This window comes from Excalfactoria chinensis, chromosome 7 (assembly GCF_039878825.1).
Source record: "Excalfactoria chinensis isolate bCotChi1 chromosome 7, bCotChi1.hap2, whole genome shotgun sequence".
In the NCBI taxonomy this organism is placed as follows: domain Eukaryota; kingdom Metazoa; phylum Chordata; class Aves; order Galliformes; family Phasianidae; genus Excalfactoria; species Excalfactoria chinensis.
Window position 1 is genome coordinate 972,595 of NC_092831.1, and position 25,274 is coordinate 997,868.

At 46.9% G+C, this 25,274-nt stretch overlaps 1 protein-coding gene across 4 annotated transcripts in view; it reads right to left on the minus strand.

Annotated features, from left to right (window-relative positions):
• Positions 1-21,552, minus strand: part of GALNT13 (polypeptide N-acetylgalactosaminyltransferase 13) — a 67,988-nt gene extending 46,436 nt beyond the window's left edge. The window contains exons 1-3 of one of the 4 annotated variants that reach the window (XM_072341577.1): positions 21,357-21,552; positions 14,724-14,822; positions 13,300-13,548 (exon numbers count right to left, since the gene is read on the minus strand). In XM_072341577.1, the coding sequence (XP_072197678.1) occupies positions 13,300-13,441 (142 nt within the window). In that variant the 5' untranslated portion in view covers positions 13,442-13,548; positions 14,724-14,822; positions 21,357-21,552. Of the gene's footprint in view, positions 1-13,299; positions 13,549-14,585; positions 14,823-21,234 lie in introns of all 4 variants that reach the window. The other 3 variants (XM_072341578.1, XM_072341576.1, XM_072341579.1) reach the window with 3 other exon arrangements.
• Positions 21,553-25,274: the final 3,722 nt, after the last annotated feature.

Below are 25,274 nucleotides of genomic sequence, written 5' to 3' on the forward strand. Positions count from 1 at the left end.
ACATGTTCTGCTCCATCCCCTGGTGCTGAGCAGCAATGCGATATCTGCCTGCAGACACAGCCAGTGGGTCTCTGCGCTCACACACAACTAATCGCCCTTCCAATAATCTGCACCCTGCATGCACATGTGTTAATTACAGCACTCTGTGCATTTTTAATTGCTGAAATAGATGAAGGGGAATGAAAGGTGCTGTCTAGATAGGCAGGTTGAAGGCACGCATCTAAGACACTGGCACTGACCAGCACAGCACTGCATTCTTGGTAAGAGCTAAGTACATGGTGAGATGTACTCCATGGGCACATTCTTTTCACTTAGAGAGCTGATAAGAGAAAAAGAAAGCATAAAATTATATTGAAACGAATTTGCACACGCACTAACAATAGACTTTTGTGCATCTTAAAAGTCTCTCTACTGTTTACATTGAAAGCTTCACTTCCTGAAAGATGTTCCTGGAAGAGAACACAGCAGTTCCAAGCACTGAGCTACAGACATAGGGTGGCTTTTCATTTAAATACACAAAAACCATTGAAGAATTTGCTCCAGCTAAATTAAGGCACTACCTCAGCTACTGCCTTCCAGTCTGCTCCTTGCTCCAATGGAAAACCAGACCTGTAAAATGGAGCAGGCTGCCCAAGGAGGCTGTGGATGCTCCATCCCTGCAGGCATTCAAGGCCAGGCTGCCTTCTTTTGTGCCCTCTTTCATTTCTTCTCCTTTCTATTGCAACACGCCAGCTGTCCCACTAATGCCATTAATTCCAATCAATGCAGCAAATTAAGGAAGCCAAAGGCAGGTGATGCAGGGGGAGTGCACTGCGGCAGCTGGTGCAGGCAGGATGGTGAAAGAAACCATGGAGAGGTGGCACCAGATGGAGGGAACTGAAAGCACCACCGCATGGAGCTCCACCTCCCACAGCCATAACGCTCCTGGGGAGAGAAACATTCACACCTGAACCTTAATTCCTTCCAAGAAGAGCAAAGAGAAAAACATGATGACAAGGTGAGCCACAAAACCTTCCTCATGTTGATACCAGATAAGCATCTTTTGTTCCAGTTTTTCTATAGTGATGATAAAGCATCTTCCAATACTCCACTGAAACAAGCTATGCCTGAAATTACGCCCTATATTTGACCTGTTTTCTGTGTTGAAAAGTAACCAGGGTTACTATTTTGGAAGAGAGTAATGTGGACCACCTGCTCCTGAGGCTGAAAGAAAGCACCCAACTGCCTCCTACGTCATGCATCTCCTACATCACTTTCTCTTCCTTGTTTTATATCCTAGCAGGGAAACAGCACCTACACCCCACTCAGTGCCTGCGGTTTCCTTAAGCTGCTGTTAGCTCCAGCATGCTCAAAGGCAGGGGTTTGTCTACACCTTGGGAAGAAAATAGACCATTCATTAGGGGACCAGATGGTGCTACCTGGATCTGATTAACATCAGACAGGCAAACAATGTTGGATTAAGTCAATTTAAGTTTACCCATCAGTGGTTGTTAAAGCCTCTCTCCAGCTGCTGGTGAGGGAAAGGCACTTCCAGAGGGCATCCACTTCTCTCCAGCTGAGACCAGCAGCTCTTCATTGGGCAGTAGATCCTTTCTGATCACGAGGCAGCACTGAGCTGCAGGTTAGTTTGTGCCCGTTGTCCAAGGATGCTGTCCCTAAGAGCATCGCTGCCTGCCCCACAGCAAGGACCCGGACCCACAGCAGCAGTTTTCTGGGTGTGATCAGCCCAGCAACCCAGCAGTCTGCCAGTCAGGTATGAACTGATGGCTATACTCTTCATCCTGAACACAATCTCACTTGGGGAGAATGGAGCAGCTGCTGAGAAGTACCAAGAAGATAACCTCATCAGTTGGTTCTGCTTCCAATAAACTTATCACAATGACAACTGGAGCAAGAGGGAAGAGTTCTCAGGAGAGGTGGGGACCTTTCCGGGGTCAGGTCGGTGTGCCTCTTCCTTCATCAGCTGAGCAGTAACAGACACATTATCCCTCCTTATGTGCTTATCTCCCACTCAGAAGCTTTCTGACGGTCAGGCTGCAATCCCAGGGATTAGCAGCAGGCACTTAGCTCCTGTCCTCACTGCTGCCCCTGTCAGAAACGCAGAGCTGCTGGGGCTCAAGCTGCAAAAATAGCATCTTCTATTCTCACATCACCAGCCTGGGTTGTAAAATGCAGAAAGAACCACAGCAGGGCTTGAGCCTTCAGCTGGTACAACACTGCCAGCACTATGGAACAGTCACTGATGTGTTTTGCTTTGCTTGTTCTTTCAGATTTTTCACTTGGTTCATCAAATCATCCCAGTTGGAAAAGACCTCCAAGGCCACCGAGTCCAACCATGCGCCCAGTGCACCGCTAAGAGCCACCGTTCACTGCACCAGCACCTGACACTGAACCGCATGAACATACATCAGATCACACAAATCAGATCTAAGCATAAAAATGAGTCTCCAATGAGAGGCAGCGAGATGACAAAGTTCAAACACTAACAATCTGACAGAGCACTAACCTAATTTAGGGGGAAAAAAAAGATACGTATATAAGGAGTAGGCTAAGAAGACTGAAAATTACAGTGACAAAAATCAATCTGGAAAGACAGCAAAAGGGCAGGAAATGTGCTGTCAGCAACATCTTGTGAACTGCAGAAACAGAAACCCAGCAGTCAAAGATGATCACATCTCAGACAAAGCGAACCCAAAAGCAAAAGCGGATTCCCAGCCAAGCAAACAGCGCGTGTTTGAGCAGGAAAAATTAAGTAATTTCTATGCAAACTCGCTTTAATTATGTTCTAAACACGTACCTCTGAAACTGAGCAAAACCTGTTTCCAGCACAGCATGCGGGAAAGCAGACAGCATGTATTTAGAGGGGACATAACTACGTTTATTCTTCTGGAGAGGTTTTGTGGGGGTGTGACATCTTGTGCGTGTTTCAGCAGTTCTGTACGGCTGCAGCAGATGAGACAACTGCAAAGTAGGTGAAGCATTAGCTAAATGAATGGATGTGTTAGTGTCATCAGCATGGTAACACGCAGCGCAGGGTCTGAAGATTAAAAGGCTTCAAGCAAATTCTAAAGCAACAGCTCCACAGAGTGCAGTTACAGATAGCCAGCACAAAAGCAGGAGAGTCATTCCTCGTGCTCCCTGAGCAGAGCCCATTTAGGAACACACATTTTCAGCACTGAAGCTGCGGCATCCAGGGGAATTTCTCATAAACAGAGACAGCAAAGTCAAGCACACAAAGCCTCGAGCTCTTCCTGCAGGGCGAAGGAGCCGTGCAGACTGACTGCAGAACATTTCAGAATAAGGAAGAGAATAACAACAAGCTTTAAAAGGAAACTACCATTAATTTTGATGCTGTTTAATAAATGGGTTAATATGTCTTGCCTCTTAAGAGCCAGCAACATTTCCAAGCACTAATAAGGCTCATACCGCTCCTCTGTCCCACTGACATCCCATCACTGCCATTCACCAGCTGGCACAGACAAGCAGCCATAAATCCAGCCCTGCCTGCACCACAGGCAGCAGCCATGCTTGAGCAGGGCTAAAGCGATCCTGAATGCGATGCTTCCAGGGCAGGAAAAGTGGAGAAAAAATAGTTATAATCCTACTGAAACAAACCCAATGTCTCTCATGTTTGTTCACTATTCCCGAGCTGATGAGGCAGGCATATCTTTGCTTCTTTGCTTTACTTCCCCATAGTTTCACCTGACAGAACAGATGCATGGCACCCACCTGTCCCATCCCTCCCACACTGCTGCTCTCCCCACCTGCTGTGAGCACAGATGGCCCAACAGCAACCAGACACTGTGAGCGGCCGACAGCAGCCTGCACTAATGTGGGATTAATTATGAGCTTACCAGTGGGCAACTCCCAGAGGTTCTTAGGTAAATCCCATTACCAGCCTCTCAGTCTGCAGGACAACACACAAGTTTTGTTTGCAATGCAGTGTTTTCAAGAGAGCAAACAAACACTGCACACTCCGTGATACTTTAGACCGCGGGTCCAACCCAGCAGGTTCTGCCATTACTGGGGACTCTCACCCACAAGTTCACTGCTTCCAAATGCTCACTGGATGGAGAGCCTCCTCTGAGATTTTCTCCCTCCTCCTCAGCAGGGGGCTTTGGAGCCCCATTTCCTCCCTTCACTCCACCTAAAAGTTCAACTTTGGTTACTTTAACTCCTAGCAAGCAATCCCAGGACATCCTGAATGTCATCATCACAAGCATTCCAAAGCTTGGACTGTGCCCACAGGAGACTGGACAGGGTAGAAGAACACAAAGCATGTAGTTCTGGTGCTAACTTATTGTTTCTGCCATAACTGCAAGGATTTCAAGGAATCCAGCCTGAAGATCAACTCCACCCTAAATGACAGAAAGCTCAAAGCAGAAGGTATTTTTAATTAAAAATGCCCATCCAGCTCTTTGCAAGCTCAAATTAAGGCTTACAATGGCACCATTTATCTACAGACTGTTTCAAGAGCTTGCTTTAACTGTACCCACTGTGATCATTTAAGGAAGTTCTTTTCCTCTTCTTCCATGCTTGTAGGATAACGACTCTGACCATAAAAGCAGCAGGGATCTGAAAATGCAGAGATGGGAGCTCCAAACTGCCACCCAATGCCCAACGCTTCCCCTTGTTGGAGGTCTCCTTGGTACAGTAATCTACATCAGCAATTACACTTCCATTCTGGCAACATGTTTTAATTATACTTTATCATATGGCAAGAGAAACAGACTATTAGCTGCTGTTTTGTGGGGGTTCTTTTATACAAAAAGAAGAACCAGCTATCTCTTAATTGTTAAATAACACCTGAAACAGAATCATAAAGTCCTGAATGCTTCATTATTTTCCCATCATCCTATTTTCAAACACAGTTAACCTATAACCAATCCCCCACCCGCAGCCCCAGAAAGGCTCACCCTGAGCAGATGAGAGCAGCAAAGCCAACTATTTCATTCCTCTGAAAATCCAAAATCCAAGCAGGTTACCTCCCCTCGTGGTTACAGATGTCTGCCCAGAATCACAGGACACATACGGCCTCAGGTAAATGAACGACAAAGTTGTGAGTCTACAACCAAAGTTCATTCCATAGTATTTACCTCTGAGATGTATTTTCTCCAGTACTAGAAAGGATAATGACTGGAAGAATATATATTCATCGCACTGAGTCGTTTTAATACATTTAAATGATTTATCTATTCAATCCTTGTACCACTGGCCACTGATGGTCAATACACCAACCAAGGCTGGTTTAGTGGCTGAATTTGAGATGTGTGAACTACTCATGGGGAAGCGGTTCTTTCCTCTCACTTTATTCTTCACGCTGCCATAAAACACACACCAGATGAACAGCATTTCTATGGAGAATCTGCCCTGCCTCATTTGTGGCTCATGGCTCTTGTTCAAAGCAACTTCTACACCTACAGAAAGTCACGAACGGTCACATAAGAAAATCATTTCACATCCAACAGTTTAATCAAAGCTGGCTTTAAAGCCAGAAGTAAGAAGAGAGGGAAAGAAACCCACACTGCAGAAACAGTGCAACGCTCTCCTTGAATACCAGCACCATTGGAACAAAGCAGCAAAGGATACACACAACAACTATGTGCACACTACTATTTACTCTGAGAGTGGTGAGGTGCTGGGACAGCTGCCCAGAGAGGCTGTGGATGCCCCATCCATCCCTGGAGGTGTTCAAGGACACGTTGGATGGGGCCCTGGGCAGCCTGGGCTGGTATTCAATGTGGAGGTTGGTGGCCCTGCCTGTGGTGGGGGGTTGGAGCTTCATGATCCTTGAGGTCCCTTCCAACCCAACCACGCTGTGATTCTGTGACTCTCCCATACCCATGTCCACCAGCAGATGCTGACAGTGGGTATGAGGGAACTGAGCTCTCTCTGCTCAGCATCCATACCAGAACCATCTAACAACTCATTCTTAAAACAAAATCATTCAAGTATTCGTTATATTTAAATATAAATGTTCTTTCTCAGAGCACGTGTTCCCATTTTCCTTGTCGTGTCACGTCATAAGGATTAAAGTACCTAGCACAGAGGGCTAAGCAGAGACATAAATAATTATAACAGTAAATAGAGAACCCTCAAGGAAATCAAATGAAATGCTTAAAGGGAATATTTATCAGCAATACAAATCTTTAATCTTCAAAACAGCAATAGATCTTTGAGGAGGCAAACCAAAAAGAAAACAAATGAGGCCCAACCAGCACCTCTTCCTACCTGCCCTGGGCTCACTTCTGCACTTCTCCTCTAAGGAAACAACACCCGTATCTTATTCTGAACCACCACACAGCCCAGCATCAGTGATGTGTCACACAGACCTCATCCCACTGCAATGGGTTGGCCCTGGTGACAGAGGAGGTCACAAACCCAGGGGCAGCTCCGCAAACACAGCCACATGTATTCTCAAGCTGACAGCAGCCGGCCATCCCACACGGCAGCACGCTGCTTAATGCTACGGTACACTCAGCTCTCAATCACCATTTCCACGCGGTAGCAAAACGAGGCAAATTGACGTTTTATGAAGTTTGAAACAGGATAATTTCATGCAGTTAAATTTTAAGACTATCAAAAGTGGAACCAACTGCTGAACCCATCAGCACTAAGGTCCCTATATGCTGTATTTAAACTTCCAAGCAGCAAGTAGGAGAAATTGCCATTATATAAAGCCTAAATCGAGGGAATTTAACGTGGTTAAATTATTCCTAAACCATGGAAGACTGACAAGTTCTTTTATTACAAAGCGCTCTTATCGCTTAATGGAGAAAGTCTTTTATGATTAAAGTTTTATTTGGCTTTCAGATACCAACATCACTCAAGGAATATTGCTCCTGCAATTCAAGGCACTCTGGAGCACAGCATTATCTCAGTGCAGCAGCGAGGGAACACACAGCTGAACTCACTGCAGTAATGACACAGTATGCCATACTATGGAGGTTGATACACGAGGTTTGTTTTGGTTTGGTTTTAGATGTTCTTTCTTGCAGTCCCTCTGCACTTTCACTGAGTGCAACAGGGCCAAGGCCCCAAGGCCACAGCCTGGCATTCCTTCTGACTCTGCAACAAAACATGGACAAATACAGCTTTGCCACTCTTGCCTTGCAGGTGTGGGAATGTGAAGTTATCAAGAATATGGCAGCTATAGGTTCAAGGCTTCATGACTGGGGAACGTCCTCTACTAAACAAAGCCAAAACTGGCCAAGGCACTAGGCACAGGACACACGTTTACATACAACCACCTTTAAGAGCAAACGAGAAATAAGAACTCAAGATAGGTTTGCAACTCTTTACAAAGGTAGATAACAGCAGGACAAGGGGAAATGGTTTTAGGTTGAAGGAGGGAAGATTTAGGTTGGATGTCAGGGGGAAGTTCTGTACTATGAGAGTGGTGAGGTGCTGGAACAGCTGCCCAGAGAGGCTGTGGATGCCCCGTCCATCCCTGGAGGTGTTCAAGGCCAGGTTGGATGGGGCCCTGGGCAGCCTGGGCTGGTATTCAGTGTAGAGGTTGGTGGCCCTGCATGTGGTGGGGGGTTGAAGCTTCATGATCCTTGAGGTCCCTTCCAACCCAGCCATGCTGTGATTCTGTGATTCTGTTTTTAACCATATAATCACTAAGCAATGCCAAACTGTTAGAAATCACTTTTAACAGAACCTATAGCAAGCATCAGCGTATCCCTGCGCCTCTACACACCAAGTGCTCCTGTACAAAATAAAATGAATACCCTTTAACTAAAAACTAGCTTATTTGTACTTGAAAACATTCCCTAACACAGCACAGCAAACCTAACCCTTCAGCACAGTGTCGGTTTGCTGCTGACCGCTGTACTTTCAGAACATAATTTGACAAAGCTCTGCTTAAATTACCACAAAATACCACGTTCCACCTATTTTCTTCCTCAGACTGCAGACACAAAGCATACTAACAGGCATTCTGCGTATAAAAATGCTTTCCAGCTGATTAGATTTGAAATTACCTTAACATTTAAGAGGAAGCTGTGCAAAGCACAGTAATGGGTATGGCAATAAACCACAACCCGTTCTCCAGGAGTGCATGAGGACAGAAGTCAGGCAGCACAGGGGCAGCATCCTACCCATCCCTGCTCCCGTAGAGGAGAGCAGCAAAGCTCTTCCTTGGCACAGAAATGCATGCAATACTCTAGTTTAAAAAGGCCAAAAGCCAATTGAGCAATCAGTGCTATGCTTACTCCTACAAGCCTAGAAACAAGGCCTTACTGACCAAGTGATAACTGAATTCTATTTCTTAAGTTCTGCATATAAGAAGCCTTCTCTACCAAATGTTTATCTGAATTCCTCTTAAAAGGCTTCTTTTCCAGCCAAGCTTTTGTAACCTTCACAGCAACTGCTATTTTCTCTTGATGAAAGGAATGCAAAATTCATCTCTGCATGGTGAGTATCAGTGAAAGAAGCAATGGGGAATGGAGGGAGGGGAAGACATCGAGGTGTACGTTCACACTCCATCTTGCTTTGCAGAACAGCTCAGGAGGCACACAGCATATACACGGCCTTCCTCTCTTCCCTCCTCAGCCCCAAAGCTCCAACTTCTAAAGCACTGCTACAGGTTTTCTGCATGCAGAACAGCCACGGAGCGTGTAATTAATGATGACCCTCGGGAGGAAAGGGCTATTTCTGCCACAGCTAAGCCCAGGCACGGTGACAAACTATTAAGAGATTTAGGGGCTAAATGTTTCCAGGCTGCTTCCAACCTTAACAGAGCCCTGACAGGAGCTCTGCAGCAAAGGATGTGGCCAAAAGGATGAAACTCCACATAATGTACAAACACAAGCATTAGTTATGCGACCCAGTAAAAAACCAAGACACTTTTCTGTTTATGTGTAAATGATGTTTAAACCATTTGAACAAAAATAATTTATATTTATGTGTTTTATTTTGCTGCTCAGCCTCAGAAAAGCTTGGAACTATTCAGGATGAAACTCAAGACAAAGGTGTCAAAAGTCACACCAGTTTGATGCAGAAATTTGTATCACAGAATCATAGAATGGCTTGGGTTGGAAGGGACCCCAAAGTCCAACCTCCACATTTAACAGCAGCCCAGGCTGCCCAGGACCCCATCCAGCCTGGCCTTGAGCACCCCCAGGGATGGGGCATCCACAGCTTCTCCACTGCCCTGTAACACGGGAACCGGGATGCACCCAGCACTCCCATTCATCATAGGCCTTCCTAACCCAACAAGGTGAACAACGCCTCTCTGCCACAGATAGCTGGGATATCACAGACTTTTCTGCACGGTAAGAGCCTGGGGTTCTTGTTTTGGCTTAGTTTTCTCATTAATTGATTTTTAATATAGACTATGCTCCCAAGGACAAGAAGGACGACATTGGAATAAATCCCGCTCTGATTCCTCACTCTTTATTATGCAGATGAATGCACACTTCAGCTTGCCAGGTTTGGCAATCAGGGCTCTCGAGAACGTCTGCCGCTGAAAACTTTCATTCCCAATACAGGAGTACACTGCACGACAGCGACCGAAAACAGACTCCAGGAGCAGCACTCAGACACACAAACAACCAGGGCTTCACACAGACATCGTCATCTGCAATCGTTATTCAGGTCTCATACTGCACTACTACAGAGAAACATAATTGAGAAGTGTTTCTCAGTGATAACACCAATTAGTATTTCTAGCAGGAGTTGCCCCCCAATTCCATATCACTGATACTTCACAAGGGGAAAAATAACTCAAATGCTAATCACAAGAACTACGGCTTAAAGCCAGTATTATAAAAACCTTTCTCGCCCTTTGCAAAACAGAAGAGCTGCAGCACAGAGCCACCCGATGTGCTGTACCACCTTCCAATGCCCTGCGACCTCTCCGCAGTTCTCATTGCTCCTATGTCTTCTTGCACTTCTTAACACCTACACAGAGCTCACAAAGGATGGAAAACTACTCTGCTGTGATCAACTGCACTGTGTTATTTTCAGAACAAGTGAGGGATTGTTTAACAGTGGATTAAAAGAGGCTGATGGCAAATTGAGCTTCATTTCTAAGCCTCAGTTCTTGCAACTGGGCTTGAGCACGTGGACAAGTGTTTGCAGAGCTTTCCTGAAATCAATGAAGCTTCATTCAAGGTATAGAGCATGGCATCAATAACAAAAAGGAGCCATAATTCATCGACAAAATCCATTATTAAAGCTGATGCTGGAAGTACACAGCTTCCAAGAATCACTTATAAGTTCCCATGAAACTAAAAAACTTGCAAGCAAGTGGGTCTAAAAGGTTACAGATACTGTGCAAAACAGGAGGCTTGAAAGAATTTCCAGTAATTTTATGAATCAAATGCTGAACACAAGAAAGAATCCTAAAAACCCACCCGTCAGCTGGAAAGCACCTCCTGCCATCACCAAAGCAAAACCGACCTACAATACCTGCTCATCCTCCATCACTGCAGTAAGAAGCATCCTGCCATTGGTCCTCCACAGCCTGCTGGAAAACGTGGCTCCCCTGCAGCCTGCTTGCTCCATCTGGGGGCACCTGATCCCTCAGGAATGCTGTCTACTCTTTTGCTTCTTCTTAAATGCTTGCAACCAGATAAAGGCATCTGCTACGCTCAGGTTTTCCCCTCAATCTTTAGAAACGGAACTGATCTAGAAATTAGCTTATTGTCCCACCACAATACCCAAATCAGCACTTCAGGTTTTATTTGTCAACAAATTTGTGCCAAGACTGGAGCGCAGTGTACACATTCATCCCTCCGTCCATTAAATCTTTATGGCACGCTATTAAAAATATCTGCTCCCATTGTGAATGCAGACAGCCCAATGCGTACAGTAATCTGACAGATAAACACGTTACTATGGCAACTACCAAAATGAATGCCTCCTTTTCTAAACTTGGCCGTAACCCCAAACTTTTCATACCGCAGCCCAATGTTTCATTCACTTGCTTTACATGATTACAACAGACCTTTTCTCTCTCGAAACAGAAATACATTACAGGGTTTGAATAAATGAACCTTCCCTTTACACCGAGTTGTCCTCAAAATAGCAATTTAATAACTTGTACTGATTTTATGAAAGCCCTTTTGTACTACTTAGGAATATCGTTCATAATACGGGAACAGAAATCTGCATGAAAACATTAGACAAAAATATTAAGGATTTGGCACTGCTCTATGGGAGCCTAAAGCATACAGCACATTACAGATACATTAGTCATGCTGCAAAGACAAGCATTCAAAAATACAATTCCATCTCATCGCTCTCACTCATTTTAATTAAAATAATCACACTCCCTTGACAATTACTATTTCAGTCAATGCACACGCTCCCTTCTTTATTGCTCGGAGAGCTTTGACTTCCCCAAGATCAACATGCGCTTTCCAAAAGCTTCTAAATGAGAATCATCTTCAAAGACAGCTTTTGGAACAGAAAATATTGTGTTTAATTAACAACTTTGAATTTGAAATTAAAAGATCTGAGTATTTTCCTGCAGGAAAGTGTTTTCACGTTCCAAATCCGCAGCACCTTTCTCTGCCCCCCTCCAAGACACATCCTAAGCTCCCAGCCCCCACAGCACACAACCCGAAGGGATGCTGGCCTTCACTTGGTCTCCCAGACATTGCTGTGGGAAGGATAGGGCTGCAGGAACCAAAGCCTCTGGAGTCTCTCAGAGCTATCCCAATTCATGGGAAACAAAAATAAAGCTGAACTGATCAGTCTCCAGGCCATCAGACTACCTTGGCTTAAACAGCATCTCCTTTGTTGGAAGCTCAGCACACTGAGCAAACTGACCTCCAATCTGCACGTAAGCACTCTTGCTTTCAATACCAGAAGGATTATTTCTCCAGGCAGACCTGAAGGCACCCTGCCTTGCCTTTTGCAAGTCTTGCATGTTTCAGAAGAACCATCTGCTAGGAACATTAGATTGAATGCAATTAGTTCACAACATAAAATTTCATTTCCAATCTCTTTCCTTGGGCCAGCAACTCCTGCATTCATCTCTGTCATTTCACCATTTAAAAACAAACTACCAAAAAATAAACAAATACACAAGTTCACAACCGAGCTGTCCTTACATCTTTTTAAAAGCATTTGAAATAGAATTGTTATCAATACCAACACTGTACTTTATAGGCTTTTTTTTGCAAACTTTGCCAGCTTCTCCCTTCCCTTCAGAGCCCTGGCTGAACCAGCTCGAGCAGCACACCTTGGCTCTGGATGTTCCCAACACATCAACAGCTGTGTCTCCTGCAGGAAGGAGAAGAGGGGAGCAGCCTTGCATGCAGGCCAAGAGATGCCCTGCTGAGAACCCCCTCTCACTGGCCACCTCAGTGTGCTTCAATCCAGAGAGAGGCCAGACCCAGCTCCGACTTCACGCGGTGCACGTCCTGGGAACTTATTCCTCCATCACCTTGAGATCTGTCAGACGTCAGCCACCTGCAGCAAGCAGCATGAGGACAGCAGCAATGGGAGAACACAACCCTACAGCTGCAGAACCCAACACTATAAGGATGCAGATGCTGATTTACCAATCTAATATTTTCACCAATTTCTGCGTATGCAGGGACTGCTAAAGGCTGACCAGCACTGATTTTCTTCTAGGGCAGGAAGCAGGTATAAGAAATAAGGATATTTTCCTTCAATCGTGGTACAAAAATAGACACAAGTAAAGATGGCTTGTCTGGAAGCCAGCTCTGTGTTAATTGGGATAACACTTGCAAGCTGTTAAGCAATGTCACTAACCAGAACAACAACAGCTCACTGCTATAGCACTCAGCTTTTGTACTTGTCACTCGTATGCTTCAAGATGCAGCAGACATCAGAGGGGGATTTCTGACAGCTGTGTTCAGTCTATGAACTGTCACCATTTACACTGTACACCTACTGCAAAGTTGTCTTCATGAATCATTTACAGAGCAATAATTACAACTAAAAAGGCATGGAAAGCTTACCTCTTAGTTCTATACACATTCTACATAAGCAGAATCTTTCTTCTCTAATCATAAGAATGACTCCAAGCACTGGATTTCCAAATAATAATTATTTTGGCTTCTCTCTTCTACATACCAGACATTTTCTATTGCTTTTGCTGAAAAAATAACATACAGGGCTCAGGCTTCAATATGGTAGAAGGTCAGACACTAAGATACCTGCAATTCTGAAACCAGTGCAGAGTGCTTCAGATCTTGGTATTCTGTCTGTTTGAACTGGGAAAATAATTTAGGAGGCACAGAGAAAGATATGAGAAAGATAATTTAAAAATAATAATAAATCCATGGCCACAAGAGATGGCTCAGACTTGGCACTCACCCCTCAGAGCAGGCAGCAGGGACCTCTCCTTCTTGTCATCACATTTATTACATTCACTGAAGTACAGAAGTAAGAAGACGTCCACAAGCACCCACATGAGAGAAGTGGCCAGCACCACCTTGCAGTAAACAAATCTCCTCATTGCTTTGCTTCCTTTCCAGTTAAAGTGCTAAAGAAAGAACGCCGTTGCTGAGATGCACCAAACTCCCACAGCTAAAATCCAACATGGAAGCAGAGGCATGCATCCCACTGCGATGAAAAGGAGAAGAGGTCTGAATTAGCTAACAAATACAGCCTGAATTGAAAAAAGTCAACATCTCAACACTGCACTTCCACATGAAGTATGCAGGCACTTTTCATTTTCCAACCCGAGGCCTTTCCACCCTCATCCATGAATGTCAACCATTTAAATTGACAGATCTCACAGGAAGCCTCCATACATGCTTTTATTTAGAAGCACACTCAGTCATTTTAATGAGGCTCTAATGCAATGTAACATATTTTAATAAAGAGCATGCAAAAGGTCAAAGTAGTGCTAACAGACAGTTCTAACCCAAACTCCATCCAGTTCTGATCAGGAACTTTTCTCAACATTAGACATTAACACAACGAAGTTTTCTTTTGCCTCAAATACTGTGTTTATGGTGCTGCTTTAAAATGTCCTGTGAGGACTAAAAGCAATTTGCTTTTTTTAATTAATTCTGAAGGAAAGATTGAGTGCTGTGGCAGCAGCACCAGAGGCACCTGCAAAAGAACACAGCAGTTACCCAACCAGCTCTTTAGGCTCTTCCCTGCAACATGACGTTTGGTCACCAAAACCTACATGAGGTGTCCATATCTGAGTTATTTAAGTTCTTTACTCTGAGTGCGGGAAGGTGCTGGAACAGCTGCACAGAGAGGCTATGAATATCTCGTCCATCCCTGGAGGTGCTCAAGGTCAGGTTGGATGGGGCCCTGGGCAGCCTGGGCTGGTATTCAGTGTGCAGGTTGGTGACCCTGCATGTGGTGGGGAGTTTGGAGCTTCATGATCCTTCAGGTCCCTTCCAATCTAACCATTCTATGATCTACTCTCAGCATAGTTCCATAATAACCACATGCATCAGTACAGGTATGGGGCTGAGCTGCTGGAAAGGAACTCTATGAGAAGGACCCAGGTGTCCTGGAGGCCAGCAGGGTGACCCTGGTGGTCAAGAAAGCCAATGGGATGTGAGAAAGAACCTGAGTGCTATGAGGTGCTCAGCTGCCCAGGGAGGTGGGGGAGTCTCCTCTGGAGCCCTCGTACCCACCTGGACACTCTGTGTGCAGCTGCTGTAGGGAACTGCTGTGGGGTTGGCCTGGGGGAGCTCCAGAGGTCCTTTCCAGCCCCCACAGCTCTGGGATTCTCTGCTAAGTTAGATGACCACACGTGGACACCTCACTCGTACCGTTATACGCTGCATTCCACACCAGCACTGGGAGCTGTGCTTCAGCCACGTCCCCGCACACAGCCTTGGAGCTGAACCACAGGATAGCTGTCCCAGCACCTGCAAAACAAAACACAGGACAGGCCTTACTGCTCCGCTGCCTTTCCTAGGATGGAAACAAGGAGCCCATGGAGTATTTGCTTCCAGGATGAGCAGGCTGCGGGGTGGATGGAAAGGAATCAAAACTGCCTGCTGCTGACTCTGCGTGCCTCCAGCTCCTAGGGGTAACCCAAACATGCTGGGGCACAGCAGGAAGGGCAAGGGGACACAGCCAAGGGACTGTCAGGGTTGGAACTGGGTGATCTTGATCATCATGATTCTCATAAACTGTATCCGCATTTATCTTAGTTCCAAGGCGCTTTGTAAAGAAACTTAGCTTTGAGTTTCACTTCACTTGAACAAACGAGACGGAACAATTTAAATATGCTTTTTAGAAATCTGCTAGAAGTGCTGTTTGACTACGTAATAATCAATAAAGCCGCTCATCTGCCACACACACACACACAGCCAGCAGCTCCTTCTCTCACCAGAACGACACACGGCCGGTTGATTTAAAATCCTATGGGCTCTGGAACGCTTGCTTCCAGTTAGCACAATTTATTTTCATGCTAGTCAACAGGAACGGTTTAGTGATAGGAAGAAAATTACCAAGAAAGAAAAAAAAAAGAACACCTTGAAAAATGACATAGATCTTTATTAGGGGAAAAAAGAGAACATGCAGAAGCCTTCACCCCCCCCACGCAGCCCCTGTCGCTGCAGCGCCTGTAATTGGCTTCTGTAGCCTTCAGTACCGCAGCTATTTGTTCAGCACCAGCTGACACAAAGGCACGTCCTCCCCGAGCACTTAATCATACAGAGGAATTCTTTCCTTCATCAATTCTTGGTTTAATTCAACCCAGCGAACCTCAGCAGCAGAACAGTCAGAGGGACGAGTGGAAAAATCTCCTATTCCCAAATCTGTGCAGCTTCTAAACCAACTGTGCAGGAACCACTGCTGCTGTAACGCCACGGCAGGTCCAGAGAAGGGCAACGAGGCTTGTGAAGGGCTTGGAAAATCAACCCTATGAGGAGAGGCTGAGGGAGCTGGGGTGTTTAGCCTGGGGAAAAGAAGGCTGAGGGGAGACCTTATCGCTCTCTTCCAGCATCTGAAGGGTGCTTACAGCAGAGCGGGGCTGGTCTCTTCTCACTGGTGACAGGATGAGGGGAAATGGCCTCAAGTTGCACCAAGGTAAGTTTAAGTTGGATGTTAGGAAACACTTCTTTACAGAAAGGGTAGTTAAACACTAGAATAGGCTCCCCAGGGAGGTGGTTGAATCTCCATCCCTGGATGTGTTTAAGAGCCATTTGGATGTGGTGCTCAGAGATAGGATTTAGCAGAGGGTTGTTAAGAGTTAGGGTACTATGGTTAGGCTGCGGTTGGACTTGATGATCTTTGAGGTCTTTTCCAACCTGAGTAGTTCTGTGATTCTACGATTTCAATTAAATACTCATCCCACTACTTCAAAAATGAAAAGCAGACCTACTTTAACACCGAAGCCCAGCTAATGCAGGGCCACTGAGTTCCCATGCAGCAATACACACCAGCTGCCAAGGGCCCCAGCCACAAACTCTCCCCATTACTCTGGCTCTAAATTGCTTTGATTTGGGATTTTACTAAAATCTGGAGTACCGAGGCTTCAGGGGAGGAAGGGGAAGAAAACCACACCAGGCCTCCCAGCTGCCACTGCAAAGAACAAAGCTAATTTTAAACAGTAGGCAGCAGCAACAAAGCAGGGAAATCCCTGCCCCAAAACACTGCAGTTTGGCAGCGCTGGAAGCAATAAAGGCAGGGTTTTATAATAGAAAACAGGATGCAAATTTAGAACTCAGCTGCATTGCCAGGCTTTCCTAAAACTGCCACAGCAAAACGCAGCACTAAGAGGATCTTACAGAGGTTATCAAGTCAAGCTCTGTACAACTGGCAGAATTAAAGGCAGCCACAAAAGCTCACATCACCTTTATTGGGTACTGGAACAGCCCCCTGCAGAGCTTCCACACGGCACGTGGCTCTGGGGATGTGAAGCACGTGCTCAGCATTGCTCTCTGCAATCCACCTGCTTCATTTCCTTGGGGACTCAACACCATGGCATTCAGCACTACTCCGTCCAGCTGCCTCCAAAGCTTTTAATTTCATGCTATCTCTGTGAGATTACAAACCAAAAGAATTACCCCCTCCTTAAAAACAATGGCAGCACCAACTGGGGCCAGGGCTCTGAGGAGCATCCAGCACCAGTTCTGCTCCCTGGTTATATTTGCACAGCCCAAAGCTGACACACAGCCCCACCAGCGCACTGATCCCACCACAAACAACAGACCTCAAGCCAGCATCTTCCTGCCAGTGCTGTCTGAATTAAGTGCCCTAAGCCTTGGGCAAGACTGGAATAAACTCTGTACAGAAAAACCAAAGCCATGTGAGGACACCTGACTTCTGCCTGGGCCTCCAGCTGCATGCAGCCATGGCCAGCCCACAGCCAACGGGATGTCAGCACTCGCCAACACATCGGCACTAACGTTTAGGTGCTTAGTGAGAAGGGATGCAAACCAAAAAGTAGCACTGTGTGGAAAGTGGCTGTTTTGTTTAGCAGTGCTAATTTCTCATGCAGTTAAGTGTAAAACAGAGGTGAGTGACATCCTTTCAAGTGGATGCTGTTCTTAGCGGTGGCTGTGACAGCTTCACGGAGCGCCCAAATCTTTGTATAAAGCTACACATTTCCACAGAGATTGTTCTCCAGCAGCATCACACAACAAGAGGAGCCTCTCCTGTTCTACAGCCCTCTGAACTATGAACACTGAGGGAAAAGCGTGCTGTTAGGAGCTGGGGGACAGAAAACTGCTTGCACTGACCTTCAGGGCTACGTTTCAATTATCACATGCAGGCTGCAGATAGCAGGTGCTTTAGGAAGATGAGTAAGTGGATGGAATTGCATTACTGTTATGACTCCAGAGGTAATTTCCTGCCTTTTCATTATTCAACTGAGGTATGCTGCCTTCCCTAGTGAATCTATCACACGGGCAATGCTTTTGAGGCATGCAACTTCACCTCAGGGCTGCAACTCACCCTGCCTGGCATCTCTGTATTCTCCCAAGCCATCCCCACGCACAGTCTTCAGCTCTCCTCTCCTGCTTGAGCAAATTCAGGCCAGAGGCTAAGAATGAGAAACCTCAGGATGGCCACAGATACTGTTACAATACTGACCACGGGAGTAGGGTATATGAGGAAACCAGCTCAATGACAGCACTTAAGCACTGGGAAGAGAAAGGTTTGGTGTTGTTACTGTTGCCGATCTCTGCTGCAGAACCAGAATGCAACATGGGCGGCACTGCACCAAATGGCAGCTGGCCAGAGAGAAGTGACTGGGTACACAAACACAACTGCACCCACGTGTGCCAGGGCCAGCACATCACAAAGTGAGATGGCACAAGCCAAAGCTGCTGCCCTGCCTTATAAATAAAACCCATCAGAGTCGCTTCCAGAGAAACAATCATTAAAAAGCTGAGGAAGCAAACTTGCTTTGGAAACTACTAAGGATTGCAATCCTATTTTCCATGACATACCAATACGGTTAAAATACATTTTGCCTTCCAAGAGTTAACACTCATCTGACCAAACCTAAGCATACACTATTATCTCCAAAAGAAAAAGCACGAATCACCACCCAACACTGCAAGCAGTTCATCAATTCATGTACAGGTACCTGAAGAACTCGGAGTGCTCGGACTGCCAATCTCAGAGATGCACACAGGAAGCTTTTATGTTCAACAAGAAAACCAGGTGTATCAGGTTAGAGCTACCCAGTGCTTTGTGTCTTAAGACTGAGTCTCTCCCACTCTTTCCTTTCCTGAAATAGACAACTTGACATTTAAAAGTCAACCTATTCTTCACTTTAAAAGGCGAAATTAAAGTAGAAAAGGCTTATTAATTCACCTAATCAAACTTATTTGTTAGCCTACCCTGTATTTTCTGTTGCATTGTTCAGACTAGAGGCAAGCAATATGCCTAGCACCAGCTTCTCCCACAGTCAATACCTCAAGGCAGTGAACCTCCCAGCTTCCCAACATCCAGACAAGACAAGCTTTTTGTGCTCAGGGCAAACTCGCTGTATGCCACTGAGCTTGCAAACGATGGCAAAGGATTCCTTTGCCTTTAGCCCACGCCCTCATATTCTTGCACTGAGACGTGCTGCTTCCACAGATCTGTCGGTACAAAGCACTAAAAATATAAACCCAATTAAAACGCTGATCTAAAAGAAGATGGGCACCAACTCAGCCAGGTGGTGCCTCCCCTACCAACACCCTCCCCAGCAGGAAACAGGCAGGGATCCCCCTGCAAGCTGCTGGAGCCTCCCTGCAGCTCATTAACAGAGAACCTGGTGCTCTGCTCTCAGGTGGTGGGTGCTCTCCCACACAGACCACTGAAATTAAGTAACAAGTACTTGAGTGGTACTGACAACTTGACAGATACCACCCAGAACCAGTTTTCCAGCCCTTCAAACACTGATGAAATGGTACAAGCTAGGCAATAGCCAAGGGAGAAGCTATGGGACAGTCACACAGGGAATGGCACAACCCAAGCAGCACAGCCACGTACCAGAGGATTTCCTGAGGCAATGCCTGCACAGCACCAGGCATCCCACAGAGATGTGGAACCAGCTGCCCAGCTGGGACAGCCTCCACTGATGTGCTCCGCAGCAGCATGCCTCTGACACCACAACAAGAGCTGCCGGCCTGAGTGCAATCAGCTGGCTGCTAGCTGCTGTGCCCTCGGAACCTGGGGAGATCGCTGCAAGGAACAACAGCAGCTGCATCTACTGGAAGCACCTACTCTGCCCACCTAGGGAACTCAATGGCCTCTTCACTCATTGCCCCGCATGCCAAAGAAACCCATTTGCGGTGCTGAGAAATCAGAGCTCTCTCACTGCCAGCAGCACAAAACGAGTCCTCCAGAAGCAATGTCTGAGAATAGCGACAAGGCCACTGCTGACAGCACCAACTCTAATTTCACATCACAGTCACTCTAACTTAAAAGCGAATCATCAAGCAGTAGTAGGATGTACAGAAAGAACGAGTATATCATCTGCATGTTTTTGAAGGCAGACCTGCTACAAGAGCACAGGCCTCGCTGCGCTGAACAAAAGCATCCTATACCACACTTTGCTGTGCTGATAAAAATGACTCCCCCATATTTTCAGTGAAAGTGCTCTCTCAAATTCACCCACCAATGCCACGCATGCAAAAATAAACACTATTAACAAAAAGCCAAACCAAGAAATCCCCACTAGCCCTGGGCACTTGATTTAGCAGCTGGCAACCCTGCTGCATGCTGCCTCAACCCAAAGCAGCAGCACTTTGTGTTATGAGGAAAGCAGCGCACTGATCCTGCAAGCAATGCTCAGAACAGAAAATGGTAGTAAGCTTTTGCTGTAGATGGTAAGGAAAGCTTTTGCTGTAGATGGTAAGGAATGACTTTACAACTTAGTAACCCCTACAACAGGGTTCTCGGAGCACAGAGTGGGAACAGATCTGCCACCTCACCCCTTCCTAAACGCTTGGGGAGAATCAGGCTTCTCTTGCTGGGGGAGGCAGAACTCACAGCACAAAGCCTGGAGCCCCGCAGGGCTGCATTCATACAGCCCTTCATTCGTGCCTGAGAGGCAAAGCTGGTCACAGCCCTCCTTTAAGCTCGCCTACAGCCAGAGGCTGCTATCCTGCTTCCCCGTGCCGTACCAGCACCAGCTCTCCCCATAACACCATGCATCCTCTGCAACCTGCAGACACCGAGCTCTCACGCACGAACGCAGCCACAGGGAGACATGGCACAGATCCGGGTCCTTCGAGCACAGCTCCTGTGAAGGGATCACTCCTAAACCCCACAGAGCTGATCCCAGGGGGAACCCCAACACATGCCACGTTACACCCCAGGTTTAACGCCAGCCACAGATACTTCGTAACGAATAAAATAATCCCAAAGCATCCGCAGCAACAGGCCAAGCGAGAGCACTGAGCAGCAGTTTGGGGGCTCCTGCGGCAGCCCTGCACAGCCCAGCGGCACACACTGCACGGAACGGAGGGGCTGACACGGCCTGCTCCAACAGACTGAAGGCCCGTGCCCTCCCCTCGAGGCTGCCCATCACCCAGCGGCTGCAACCCTCCTGTTTCCTTCTGCGTCGTTCCAAGCGTGCCTTACTCATTCAGCTTTCCTCTCGCTGCTTCCAGAAGCGCCCAAACAAATTACCCAGCCCGCTCTCACTCCGCAGAAGACAACTAAACGGGGAAAGAGAAGGACACGCAACTCCACGGCGCCCTGCACAGCACACCGAGCCCTGCACAGCACACCGAGCCCCGCACAGCACACCGAGCCACAGCGCCGTGCGGGCAGGAAGGGACCCCCGGAGCCCCTTCAGCCCAACCCTGGCAGGGCTCCGAGCAGACATACCTGGGAGCGGCAGCAGAGCTCGGACCGCCGGCAGAGCTCGGAGCGGCGGCACGCACTGAAAGTTGTCGAACACACGAGCTCCGACCCGCCCAACGCCACCCCCGGCCCCGCACAGCGCTCACCCGCGGCGGAGCGCCCTCAGCGCCGCCCCTCAGCGCCGCCCCCGCCCGGGGCACAGCGCGGCGCCGCCCGCCTCCTCCTCATGGCCGCCGGGAACGGGACGGGGATGCGGCCGGCGCTGCCCGGCGCTCCGCTCGGTGGCCGCCTCTCCTCCGCCGCGCCGCCCAATGGCTGCGGCAGCGCCCGGCTCCCGCGATACTTGCGGCCCGGCACGGCGGACCGGAGAGTGCGAGGAGACGGGGATGGGCGGGCAGGTGCGGGGCGGCGCCTCGCCGATAGGATGGGCCGGCAAAGGCAGTTCAGTGTGTGTGATGTACCGCCTTTAGAGAACTAAATGATTCCCAACGCAGACTTAGTATGAACAAAGGAGAGAACTTGGTTAGGTGTGTAGAGCCCAGGACGTGGAATCCACCGTGCTGTGTTTCTCTGAGGCTGAGTCAATTCCTCTGCATTGCAGCGTTCTTATCTCCAGCCTCACGCAGGTGTTGTAAGCATTGATTGCTTTTTGTACAGCATGTGGAGATGCAGGAGTGCGCGTTGCTTACAGGAGAGCCAAGTGGTCTCCATTCACCTTTAATAACAGCATCAGGTATTACAGCTCTTGAAAGCTTAGAAAGATATTTCCCATCCCTGCAGGCGTTCAAGGCCAGGCTGGATGTGGCTCTGGGCAACCTGGGCTGCTGGTTGGTGACCTGCACACAGCAGGGGTTGGAGCTGGACGAGCACTGTGGGCCTTTGCAACACAGGCCATCCTGGGATTCTATGATTCAAACCACTGCATGTAGCATCTACTTCTTGGAAGTCTATGGATTTCTTTCTTCTAACGTCTGCTTTAATCTCGTTTAACTTGTTAACCCGTTCATCAGCAGGTTGGCTTTCTGCCCTGCCTAAGTTCACACCCACTAAGCTTGAACAGGAACTGAACAGCACTGAAATACAACTGGTGGTTTTTCTTGACAAGTACATTTAAGCACTGTGTTGTGCTATTTAAAATGGAGATATATATCATTGTGCAAAAAAAAAATGCATACCTAGCTCTACTGGAAAACCTCCCGTGGCCTTCCAACCAACCTGTCATGCCAGAAGGGAACCTTTTCTTCTTGGTTGGAGACAAATTTTATGTATATTTATCTCTTGGAGCAGATCCTTTGACTTGTGTGTGGTCATACCTGGAAAGGAAAACAAAGCTGAAGAAAGAGCCAGTTCATTTCCATCTGAATTTCACATCGGTAATTACACAAAATACAGTATTCTTTCCTAATAGAAATAAAATGGGCTGATAGATAACCGGCTGACAGTTATTGCGTGTGTGCTGCCTTTCAGTGTGAGCCATGTATTACTTTTAGCCAGCAGCAGCCTGTGCTGTTCTACTTACTCAATGTTATTGCTTTTTCTATAATATCTCCTCCAATGCAGGACCGCAGGTAAACCAGAAGTAACTATTCATCAAACTCATGGAGCTATCATTTATAATCTGAAAGCCATTGCACTTATTGCACCTGTTAATCCGGCTTCCTTTACAACTGCACTGCCTGGCTTTACCACTTGAAAATAAACTGGGTAACCTCGGAGATAAATTTCCCTGCCCTGTGTGAGAAGGTTCAAACAGCTTTGTGTGTAAATACTTCATGCCTCGAACACAAATCTTCGAGCTTCTTTAAAGCAGGATGTGGCACTGAGTCCTCTGGTCTGATACAGCAGGTTCGTGTAATGATGAATTAGGCACAATTGGCAATGGATCCATTGCTTCAGGCTTTGGTTTCTTCAAGCCTCCCAGATATGTCATTTGGGCTTTCCTTCTCAGGGCTCCTCGAGTGCGGCAGCCTGCTGCTGCCTGGCTGTGTGTGTGCTGGAACTGGCACTCAGGTCTCTGCTCCAAACCAGTTAGTGGTGTTAAAAATAGCGTTCCCAAATAGTTCATGGCTTTAAAATGAGAATGATCTGAAGGACATGGGCTCTTCTGGATGCAGAGCATTTGTGAGGCAAGAAAATAGCTGGGAAAATCCAAATTTGGCTGAATCCCCAAGGGAAGTCAACTCTTTACACAGGTAGGCAATGGCAGGACGAGGGGAAATGGTTTTAGGCTGAAGGAGGGAAGATTTAGGTTGGATGTCAGGGAATATCTTTGCTGTGAGAGTGGGGAGGTGCTGGAATAGCTGCTCAGAGAGGCTGTGGATGCCCCATCCATCCCTGGAGGTGTTCAAGGACAGATTGGATGGAGCCCTGGGCAGCCTGGGCTGGTATTCAATGGGGAGGTTGGTGGCCCTGCTTGCAACAGTGAGTTGGAGCTTCATGATCCTTCAGGCTCCTTCCAACCCAACCATGACTTCTATGAATCTTCTATGATTCTTTTTGCTCTGAATTCAGAACACAGTTGTCCAGATGCATCCATACTTGACATAACAGAGAATTAATTTTGTCACCAACCTATTTCTTCCTGCTTGATGGAATTTCATTCCAGAAATGCAGGATTTATAGCTTCCTCTCCCTCAGTGCACATTATCACTGATATAACTGACAGGTTCCGTTGTTAAAAGCAGTACGTGAGTTTTCTCCAACAAAGAGCTCGCGTCTTTCTGACATTTATTACGACTTTATTACTTCCATCCCCTCCTCAGCGAAGCTCTTTCACTCATTGTGGGAGTGTCTGAAGTACAGATTTTTCATTACCTGCGACTTATCATTCATTTTGGGCCAGAAGTGATTTCCTTTTGACTAGCTGTTAAAAACTGGAACGGCATAAAAGTACTTGAAGTCAATTAAGCTAAGAAAGCTCATCTGGGATGGGAGGGGAAGGTTAACGCTACACACAAGTTTATTAGGCTTTCAGCTACACACAGCAGGATCTGGTCCTCTGTCCCAAAAAGCATCAAATCTTTCTGCTTGGAATACTTACTTTTGATAGTCCAAACCTTTTACACCGTCAGAGACTTTAGAAGGACCTGGCACCTTGAGAAACCTCAGTAGCAATTTTGGTCACATCTCCTATAACCATTTGTCTGACCCACCTGATGAATGAAGACACCGTTTTAGTACAGCTCGATTCTCTTTGACCCTTCTCTTGTCTTCCCATAATACATTTATTTTTCCCCTTCAAATGGTGTCTTTTATTAAAGTTAAAACCTTTGGTGTCAGCATCATCCCGTCAATTGGTTTTTTTCCCCCCTTAATCTGTGTTTCCAATCTATACCTGCACGAAGGGCAAACTGTACTTCAAAATCTTACACAGAAACAATGCTCCGTGAATACTGCAAATCGTCAGGCTTTCTTGTTAGAAATAGGAAACATCTTGAATTCACACCGTAAAACTGCCTCTGGGATTTCAGCACGTTCTCTTGCAAACTTCACAGGCATCGATCAGGGAGATTACTGTCACCTTGCTCTCGACCCAGAGGAAAAACAACGCTTTACAAACTCAATTAGAGCTCCTGAAATTAAAGTAAAATGGTACAGCAACGGCAGTCTTGAATTGGGAAGAGTGGAATGGTAACAGGAGTGGGATCTAGCTCTGAAACAACCCATAAGCCACAAAAGAAATAATTCACATGGGATGGGGAGGCTGGCTGGAGCATTGCACAGCCACAATGCAACCCAGGCAGTGGATGGGCAGCTGTGTCTTCCTCTAAGGTTGACGTCAGGCCCCGTGTCCCTGGGCACATCAGCATGGCACAGTCACTTCATCCCTGTGCAGGTGGGCAGGTCCACATCTGGGTCTCTGCTCTGAAGGCTGCTTAATGGAAGCAAATTAAACACTGGCTGGAGGCAGGCCTGGGACTCAACTATCCACAGCATCCCTCTGCCTTCTTTCTGGCCCAATTAATACTTAATGATTCTGTACAAAGCGATACGGCTTTAATAGGATGGACAGAGCGAGATTTCCTTCCTGCCTCATTAGGCAGCTCTCCAGGGAGATGGGAGCT